This window comes from Lygodium microphyllum, chromosome 12 (genome assembly GCF_053477565.2).
Source record: "Lygodium microphyllum isolate KBCC chromosome 12, Lygodium_microphyllum_v1.1.10, whole genome shotgun sequence".
Classification (NCBI taxonomy): Eukaryota; Viridiplantae; Streptophyta; class Polypodiopsida; order Schizaeales; family Lygodiaceae; genus Lygodium; species Lygodium microphyllum.
Window position 1 is genome coordinate 89,268,063 of NC_141146.1, and position 10,500 is coordinate 89,278,562.

General features: G+C 36.5%; 1 protein-coding gene across 1 annotated transcript in view; it reads left to right on the top strand.

Moving 5' to 3' along the window:
* LOC148028018 (kinesin-like protein KIN-UB) overlaps positions 1–1,879 on the top strand; it is a 79,742-nt gene extending 77,863 nt beyond the window's left edge. The window contains exons 16-19 of the mRNA XM_087689703.1: positions 567–692; positions 764–904; positions 1,001–1,129; positions 1,220–1,879. Of these exons, the coding sequence (XP_087545829.1) occupies positions 567–692; positions 764–904; positions 1,001–1,129; positions 1,220–1,380 (557 nt within the window). The 3' untranslated portion in view covers positions 1,381–1,879. The remainder of the gene's footprint in view (positions 1–566; positions 693–763; positions 905–1,000; positions 1,130–1,219) is intronic.
* The last annotated feature ends 8,621 nt before the right edge of the window (positions 1,880–10,500 follow it).

The following is a 10,500-nucleotide window of genomic DNA, read 5'->3' on the forward strand; positions in this document are numbered from 1 at the left end:
GCATTTTATCATAAAAACGACAGCATGTATGAACAAATTTGACCACCTACACGTTGCAAATGCCAAAAAATATTTCAATACTGGAAGGAAACAAATTTCAAGGCTTTCAAAGCAAGCGTCATAGTGGCCATGTTGGTATGTAAAGAAGGTGCCTTATACCCAAATTTGGGTGATGATCAGGAGTGCAGCATTCTTATCCTCAACTTCGAAACGAAAGAGACATAGCTGCACCATTGAGGTCTCGTGAGCTAAGAAGAGTGTGCTAGCCTAATTTGATCTATAGCCGATTGATAGATGCTGATTTAGGGAGTTTTGTTTCCCTGTATGATCGTAGGGTATCTCTCACTTGCTGTCTGCTCCAACTTTTGCACTTTATTTTCCTTGGATTTGTTTGTAGTACTTGCATCACATGTTGGTATAGTGTCCTTTTTTTCTATATTGCTATTGCAAGCTGTATTAGATTCGGAAGGGAGTGTTTCTTTCATGACAGGGTGATGTGCAATGACATTCAAGTGTCTCATTTATTTTAAGAGTGATAGGCTACTGACAATGTACAATTTCTGCAGAAACTAACCAGGAACTTATAATGTCGCGAGGTGGTATTGCTCTACTGTCAAGAACAGCAGATGATGCAGAGGATCCACAAACTCTTCGCATGGTAGCTGGTGCAATTGCAAACCTTTGTGGCAATGGTATATCCAGTGCTTTAGTTCTGCATTTGAAGTATGCTGTAAACTTTTTTTTGACCCCTGAAGTGCTCCAGAAAAGCTGCAAAAGCGGCTGAGGGATGAAGGAGGTATCAAAGCTCTTCTAGGCATGGTGCGATCCAGACATCCTGATGTTCTTGCGCAAGTTGCTCGGGGGGTGGCCAACTTTGCAAAATGTGAATCTCGAGCAGTAGAAGGTAGCTAGACTTCAGGGCTGGAGTGCTTTTTGTGGCATATCATTGACTCGGTACATCTTCAATTAACTGAGTTCTTTTGGGGCTTTGACTTTTCAGGGTTGAAGGGTAGGAGGTCATTGCTTATCGACGATGGTGCATTGCCATGGATTGTTGCTAATGCAAACAACGAGGCTTCCCCTATCAGACGCCATATAGAATTAGCACTTTGCCATTTGGCACAGCAAGGTATCTTGCCTTAATCTTCTGAGAGTTTGTTTAGAATTATCTATAAGAACTCCAGGCCTTAATGTGGTACTTGATGTTGCTGTGGATCAGAGGTGAATTCTAAGGACCTTATTGCTGGTGGTGCACTATGGGAGCTTGTGCGCATTTCAAGGGAGTGTTCAAGAGAGGATATTAGAAATCTGGCTCATCGCAACCTATGTGCTAGCTCAGCATTTCAAGCTGAGTTGCAAAGATTGCATATCATACTGTAATTCATTCCACTTTTACTCTACTACAGGAATCTTTGCCTCAGCTACATGTACTCATAGCTTGGCATTGTAAAGTTATTTGCCAGGTATCATATCTTGTAAAGCTGGATATTACAGGCGTGTCAGAAATTGCCCCTTAAAGTGATGGGGTAAAGGTACAGCTTGAATATTGTTTATTTTGCTTCACATGCAGGTATGGTATTTGGGTTGCTGCAGCCCAACCTGCTTATTCCCTCTATTGGGCAAGCTGTAGAAGGCACTGATGGCAACCTACGTACATACTTCTGTGTCTTACACATGTTTATATGCTTGTGTGTCTAGTAAAGGATCCAAGCGATTGTAAAATGTACTGGGGTGGTTTCACCTTGTGCCTATGGCTAGTTTGGCAATTTTGGCAGGCGTGTCATTGGTATGCAAATTTTCTGCAAAAAGCAATTTTGGCAGGTGTGTCTCATTGCTATGCAATTTTTCAGCACAAAGCAACATTTGGGGAAAAAATAACAAATGAAGTTTGCTAGTCGTTGAGTTAATGACCTGTCTAAACCTGCAGTTAATCTGTCCCATGTGAAGTTCTACTGAGGGGGCATTACTTAAGCTACTTAACCTGATCCATGTGGATTATCTATCTGATCCAAAGTGGGTATAGAAAGAAGTCGTATTTTGTATCTTGGGTCTTGGAAAGCTGCATGGGACTGTATGTGTATGCATGAGCTTTTCCTTTTTATAGCTTTTTATATGGACTATGTAGTTGGTTTATAGGCTAGGGGTAGTACACTCACTAATGACTATTTGTTGGATTGTTCTTGTCCATGCTTCTGCATAATAAAGATAGGGGCCTTTGAGTTTACAAAAGTTGACTCATTTGAGGTGTTAAAAATGAAAGACGAGTTGCACATTAATTGAAAGCCTAAACAGAAGAAGGGAGTATGCTGAATGGAGTGCTTGAACTTTTTGATGATGTCAAATCTACCAGCTCCCTCTATCTTTGAAGTATGTAACTATCACCAGCTTGTGCAATTGGTAATGGCCAAATTTTACTTTGTAAATGACCTTGTCCTCGTAGGGTTTTGGTTCAAAGCACCACATATCATACGAACAAAACCCTAGCTCTACAAGATCTTATTTGTTCACATCCTTGTAAACATGTTTTCCCATCAATGGATGATAAACATAGAAAAGCGTGGTAATGCTCTCTATTGGTTGCCCATCTATTTGGTTGGATGGATAAATCTCTCAACAAAAGTATGCTTGAGGCTACAAGAAAAACTTATTGAAGTGACTTAACAAAGCACAATCTAACATAGGACCTATAGTTAAGATGATATTATGGTAAAGGAAGAGGTAGTCATTTGATTGTTAGGTTCACATGCTAAAACCTATCACAGTTAGAAGATGCAGTGACCTTGAACTCCTTATCCTTTATATGGCTAGGTGATCTTATTTCTACTATCAATGATATACATTTCCCATCTACAGTTTTGTAGTTGTCGAAAATAGTAATAATTGATAGTGGTACGAGGCCTTTTGGATGTTGGAATAGTGTGCACCAAAGTGATAGTGTCGCGGAGAAAAACAAAGTTCGATGAATCTCATATCTAATGAATTGTAGTTTGTTTATGCGATGTTCATGATCAAATTGAGTTTATAGTCTTTTATGATCATTTGTTTTCAAATCCTATCATATCAAATATAGGGAGAATTTTATTATCCATTAGATATATTTATCAAGGATAGATTAAGTATTTGATTTACTTACATATTCTTTTAGCTATTTTAACTTGTACTACACAATCGTTACTTTGGTTGAAGGTTAGGGTTGAAATATGGTCACTTTTTTCATGTGGACTCTAAAAGAATTGAAGATTGCTTAGTTGGAAGAATTAGAGAATGCTTGAAGCTTTCTTGTACAATGTTATAGTACTTTTGTCCTTCCAGTAAAGTGTCCATGTCATTGTTAACATAGAAGATTGTGTTTATGAGTTCCAGTCTTAATCTTGGAACCTAATTCACTTGTGTGATAGTCACTCTTAATGTCTATGTTCTTATGAGCTCACTCTCTCTTTCAACCTTCATAACCATATCTTAGATCCATGTATTTTCACATGGTATCAGAGCTTAGTCGGGCATGGCCTAGCTCATCTCACTTCTTTCTCAGCTTCTCTTCACTTCTGTTCAGCTCATGACTTCACTTCTAGGCTTTTACTTGTATCTTTAATCAAGCTTGTGGTAGTCATAGCCACACCTTGTCAGCCTTGAGTAGCTAGATCTCCCAAACCAAGCAATATCTCTTGAAGATTTTTTCTAGGCATCTCTTGTTGATCTTAATGCGCTTCTTTCTAGTCTATTATAGCTCAACATTACTCATCGTAGAGCTCAACATTACAAAAATCCACAATTGTTGCTATGTTTGTACTTATTCATAATGTGGGTGCGTTGGATGCAGGTCACGATCTTGATGTTTATTATGGGACTTTGGAAGCCCATTAGGTAAGCTTCATTTCCATAAGAGAAGTTTTGGAAATGATTGAGTATATAGTCTACAGAGAGAAAAACGAGGTCCTTGTTTGTAAAAACCCTAAAATTCCATAGTCAGTTTATTTAAAGCTCTTTTTCACTTCATCTACTCATTGGTTTCAGCATATAAATCCTGTTACTCAGATCTAATGGTCCTAGTATCAAATCAAGGAGGGAAATATTTGGATTTGGAAGAACTTTAAGGATTTTGTAGATTTGAAATACTCAAGGAAGAAGGTGCAAATATAATATTTATTGATACTCATCAATGTTCTTATCACTTGTGTCTTTTGACACATCTTAATCAACTCTTTTGTTGCTTAAATGTAAGAATTTTGGAGTGTCTCTACCACTTCAATATGTGCAAAGCCTCTTTAACTGTTCGATTCAAAGAAGTAAAGTTTTATACTTGGAAACCTTCATCAAGCTCATCTTAATGAAGAAGGGTCTTTGGGCCATTACTAATGGCAAACAGAAAAAGCCTTGAGATGTGGACCTTGCAGCTACTTGAAAAAAGAATGACAACAAAACACATGACATCATTAAGCTAGAATTGATTGACAGCTATATTCACCATGCAGATACATGTAAAACCTCCAATAATACATGGAAGAGATTAGATACTTTGTTTTGTCCACAATCAAAGTGATCTAAGTATGGATTACTGATTGAATTTTTAGGCTAGATATGAAACCAAATACATCTCTTGCAACTCATTTAAACTACATGAAAAGTTTCTTAACTCGGCTTGCAAGAATTGTTCTCAAGATGGATGAAGATATTTGTATTGGTGTATTGTTAAAAAGCTTGCCTCATGACTATAATAATATGTCAACTACATCAATTAAATGCTGAGTCCTAAACTAGTTGACATTAAGGTCTTCCTGTTAGATGAAAAAAGGAAGATAAATCCAAAGAAGAACCAAGGTTCTCTAAAGATGAACAAATATTATATGTCGATAACAGGTATAAGGGCAAGAAAGATCAACTGGTATACGACTTTTGCAAAAGGATTGGGTACACGAAGAAATTTTGTTATTCCAAGAAGAGGTCTCAAGAGGTCTATTTAGCTGCTACTAAAGAAGAAGAAGACCATATAGCAAATAACCAAGAAAAAAAAGATCACCAGGAGGACAAACCTCAGCAGTCCTCTTACTTTTATTCTGATAGACTTTTTTAGCCTTGTATTGCCTAGCCCTAATACTTCTGCCTCATGTAACCTTGTACTACAGTCTCTGTACGCTTTGTGAGGCCCTTGTTATAGCCTCTGGATGTCCACCATGTCTTTGGTACCCACACTTAGCATTTTTTGCGAAGCCTCTGGTGTTTACCATGTTGGTGGTGTGCCCACACTTTGTAGGTGGTTGCTTACTAAAGCCTTTACACACTTTGTAATTTTCTAGTTGTGATTGATGAGGGGTGTTGAGATATTGACAATTACACCTAGCTTAGCCTCTTTATATGGAGCAATGTGGACTCAAGATGTAGAATTCCATATGCATAGTGGTGGAAAGTGTAGCCCAGTCTATCCCTATAAAGCATTGTACTTGCTCTCTTTTTTAATGTAATGTCATAGTACTTTTGTCCTTTTAGTAAAGTGTTTGTGTCATTGTCAACAAACAAGATTGTGTTTATGAGTCCAAGTCTTAATCTTGGAACCTAATTCACTTGTGTGATAGTTAGTCTTAATGTCTATGTCCTCATGAGCTCACTCTTCCTCTTTCAACCTCCATAGCCATGTCCCAGATTCATGTATTTTCACAAGATAGGTCTCTCACAGAAGATTATTTTGGCAATAAATTTTGGTGGAGTGGAAAGACTTCCCTAGTCATGGGATAACATGTGGAGTGGCATGGCTTCGAGGGTAGCAAGAGTAAGTCATATTTATGTCAATAACGGTGCATGGTGGATCAACTCATATGTAAGGTTAATGACATTCTGAGAGATATCCTCATCAGACCATATCCAAGTAATGTGTATCCTAAGATTGGGGATGGGCAAGGTTTATGATGTAGAGCCACCTTTATTTAGATCTAACATTTAATACAATGCAAAGAAGAGGTAATACTAGCTATTATGCAACACTTGGAGGTCTAGTAGCAATCCTAAGAGAGACCTAGTAAGCAACTGTCTCACATGTAGTGTTGCTATTATTAATGGAGCCAAGGAGTATGGCAAGGGGCATGCTAGAGCTAGAAGAGATAATACTTTCGAAATGTTATCGTACTCGAGATCACACTCTTATGCCTTTTTCTATTACTCCTTTTGATCGTATTTTTCATCATAGAAGAAAGCATTCAGAAAGGTATCCTACAACTTGAAGATACACTTGTGCTAGCTTGACCCTTCTTGGTAGGGGAGCTAGAATTTGTGGTGAAGAAAATGGGAAGGGACAAACCCCTAGGCACTGATGGCACCTCGATGGAGGCCTATCAATCAATTTGGGAGGTATATGCCACTAATCTATACAAGATACTCAATACGATAGGAATTAGAGGTGAGTTTCTAAAAGGAACTCAATAAGGTGCTTATTGAGCTTATTCCTAAGCCTTTGGATAGAATTAAGCTCAATAGTGAGAGTCATTAACTATGCTTAATGTGGCATACAAAATTATGGCTAAGCATTGGGAAATAGAGTTAAATTTATTCTTGGCCATGTGTTTCACCCATAATAATATGATTTTGTACATGAAAGGAAGATAAAACATGCAATATTGGATTTAATCAGCAAGTCAATTTTGTTTTATTGATATGGATTTTGACTGATAAGATAAGCTAGATCTTCATTCAAAAGGTCATGAGATCAATGAGATTTAATCTAGGATTTCTAAGAATGATCACAACTTTGTTTCCAATGCTTCATTAGTTGTTTTGTAAATGGAGTATGATCCCCCTTCTTTGATGTGCAGAGATTAGTGAGGCATAGTTGCCCCATAGCATCCCTCATTTCTACCATTATTATTGATCCTTGGTTAAGAAGAAAACTCGAATAGGGAGTGATTAAGGTCTTTTTTTGTTGTTGAGGACAAGCAATTTGTGGCTCAAATCTTCACCAACAACAATTCTAACATTGCCTAGGTTGAACAACGTTTAGTAAAATAATTGATTGGGGTTCATGAAGAGTTTTGTGAAATCTCTAGCTTGGTAATGATTGAATGTGAAGAGAGGCATACTTTATAGAGTCATCCTCAATTTAGGGATGACAATATGGATTTGGAGAGTCAATAGGGTCCAGCAAGCTACACCCTCAAGGAGGTTGAATTTTTTGTTAGGGGAAGTTTTGCCTAGTAAACTTCCAACCAAGGAAAGACTTGGGAAGGCAATGAAGGTTTGTTACCCTTACCACTTCTTAGAAAGGAGACTAAGACACTTAAGCACATTTTTTTAGGATTGTTGGAGATTATGGAGGTTATGGAGACAAGTATAAGGAAAGGTTTTTATTGGAGACTTATGAAATGAAGCTCATACTATTCGGAGATAGGGGATCCAAAGATGAAGTCTCCATCAAGTTATGGCATATTATTAGGGCCATTGTTTTTGTTGAAGCCTTTAAATTGAGAGATGACAAGCTCTTTTAAGGTTAACCTAGTCCCTCTGGGGGATAGGTAGACTCTAGTTAGGAAAGAGGTCTTGATAGCTCTACAAGAGGTTTTGGAGTGAAGGACAGAGCCTATAATATTTTTTACAAGCTTCTAAAGAGAAGGCATAATGCTTTCTTGAAAACGACCTATGATTGAAAATGTATATATTTTATTCATTCTCTTAATTAAAATACAACACATTATAAGGAAACCGTAAATTTCCATTAAAGAGCAAAGTGGGAGCCAAAAAGCTATAATATTTTTGGATTTATTTTAGATTTTGGTAGTACCAAAAATGAGATTTTATAGGTTAAGTTTTTATAAATCAAGTTTGAAACTTTGTAAATTTGGTGATAGATTTTGAAATCTTGTAGCACATAGAAAGGTTCTAATGTAAAATTATTGCATTGGGCTCACTCATTTGAAGGTAATGTTAATTTGGAAGTAAAAAACTATTATCTTGCATGCAAATTTAAAAGTTTGTGTTCTTATTTAAAACTCATAGGTAAATCTTTAAAACTTATCATAGACATATACTTTAATTAAATCTCCTAAGACTACCCTAAACACCAACATATATTGTAATGGTATAACTTAAGAGAAAAGGAGTACATGTGTTTGCCTACACAACTATATGTATTTTGAGTTCGAACAATAAGTAAAGAGATTATTCTTGTATGTGCAAATTAGTGACAACTTATTCTTATACTCTTCTCCTTCTTCGTCCACAGAGAGAGAGAGAGAGAGAGAGAGAGAGAGAGAGAGAGAGAGAGAGAGAGAGAGAGAGAGAGAGAGAGAGAGAGAGAGAGAGAGAGAGAGAGAGAGAGAGAGAGAGAGAGAGAGAGAGAGAGAGAGAGAGAGAGAGAGAGAGAGAGAGAGAGAGAGAGAGAGAGAGGTACCAACATCCTTTTAGACACTTAAAAGTGTATATGACAAAAACACAAATCAAAGTTTTTTGTTACAATCCACTTTGGGGATCCATTTTCACAAAACGAAACCCATGATACAGCACCAATAGCACTAAAAAGAAAATCAACTACTAAAGCTATCAAGTTATCTATTACTTCATGACCCAACATCAACTTAATGCTTTTATGATAACTTTCATATCTCATAAATTGCTAGTTTTTCTCGAAAGTAACTTAGTGCATAGGCTTTTTAAGTCTTATGCAATGAATTTACCATATAAGCTCCTCCTTTCTAACTGCCTTCATCTTGGCAATTTGGCTTGGTTGTGCTTTGATTTTATGATGTTGTAAGTTCATTTATGATCCACCATCACTTGTTTCCCTTCAAATGTTTGATTGCTTTAATATTTTTACTTTGTCTTCTATATTTACAGACACCCAAGTTGCTTGATCCTTTTTTATGCTCCTTGACTTGCTAGGGCACCATCCACTTGAACCCTTTTTCTTTTAACATTTGCCTTAGTTTGGTCTCCAACATGTTGGAGTAAAGGCCAATGGAAAAAGGGCAAGGTGGACACCATTTTAGTAGTACACAATGTATAGTCATATATAAGTGAAAATAATGAGAAATAAGGATATTATTGTACCCACTAGACTCCTGTTCTTGCTCTTTCCCTCACTTTCTCACTCTCTCATTGCAATTGACTCCATAACCCACCATTTCTTGTTGTCAATTGGTATTATAGTGGCATCCATAGGAGTGTCGTAGTTCAAGCAAGGAGCACGACTTATCAAGATTTGTGACAAGGTCAAGGATTCGAGATTCATTTGCTGCAGAGCTCTCAATTAAGTCAAATAGATGTTTTGTTAGAGAGAGCCATTGAGGCTTAATATGTAGACTGCTATGGTCCAATTTGTAAGTATTTGGACAACCAATAGTGGCTACAGTCAAGGCAAAACAATTTGAAATTTGGATTTCTTGGCAAAGAATGTGGTGTATGTGTAATGTTAATATGGGGGTTGCTTAAGTAGAGGGGAAAATTTTGGAAGTAGGGGGTAGCTTGTGTGGAAAAGTGTAAGAGTTAGATAAGTAGGCAATGTGCTTCAGTCTTTATAGTAGTAGGAAAAGAGAAGAAAAAAAGTATAGAGTTAATTGCTTCCGTTGATTGTGATGTTCACAAACTATAGATATTATTAAAGTGTTATTGGATTCTATCATTGATCAGAATGACCAAATCTAAATGGTGGCTACGTTTGAAGGCTATAAGGCAATTAGACTTACTAAAACCCCCATGTTAACCTTAGTATTAAGGTTACATATTACTTGGAGATTTTTTTAATAGAGGAAAATTAAAGTTAAAAAGTGCAAAAATTTAGAAGTACTTGGACTATTTTGATTCATAAAGTTTGGCTATTTTGGCATTGTAGCCATTGTTTAGCTATTGCAGCAATTCTTTGGCAATGATTATAATTGTCTTCTTGGTTGTAGTTCTCAGTATCTTGCTTACTTGTTGCTTGGTACATATTGTAGTGGTTATGGATTATTCTTTCACATTTTAAAATGCATTTTCTAATATTAAGAAACTAGATGGGATAATTTTTTCATATTGGAAAGAGTAGATTGGCAATGTATTTTACAAAAGAGATAGATCAAGCCAATTAAATTGCTTGATGCAAAGCCAGAGGACAAGAACATAGATGTGCAAGATGTAATGGATGAGTTTGCACACTCTACCTTATGCTAGACTCCCTCTAAGTTTATGTGTTTCAATGTAAATGATACATATAGTGGTGTATATGGAGTTTGGTAGAAGTTATGATGTCTTTATGAGAAGGAAAACACTTAACTAATTTTAATAATATTTTTAGCTAGTTGAGATTATAGAGGATTGCAGCTCATGATTGAGTGAAGGCTATGTTCTTGTTTATCAATTTACTTAAAAGTTGGATACTTTTAGAACTATAGTCAATGACTCAACACTTGCTAGTGGATTGACTAGTGCTAATGTAGAAAGTAACTTGTTTATAGAAGATGAAATAATGTAGGTTCCAAGAGCTCCAATGCACTTACAATTAATGACTCAATACTTGCTAGTGGATTGACTATTGCTAATGTGGAA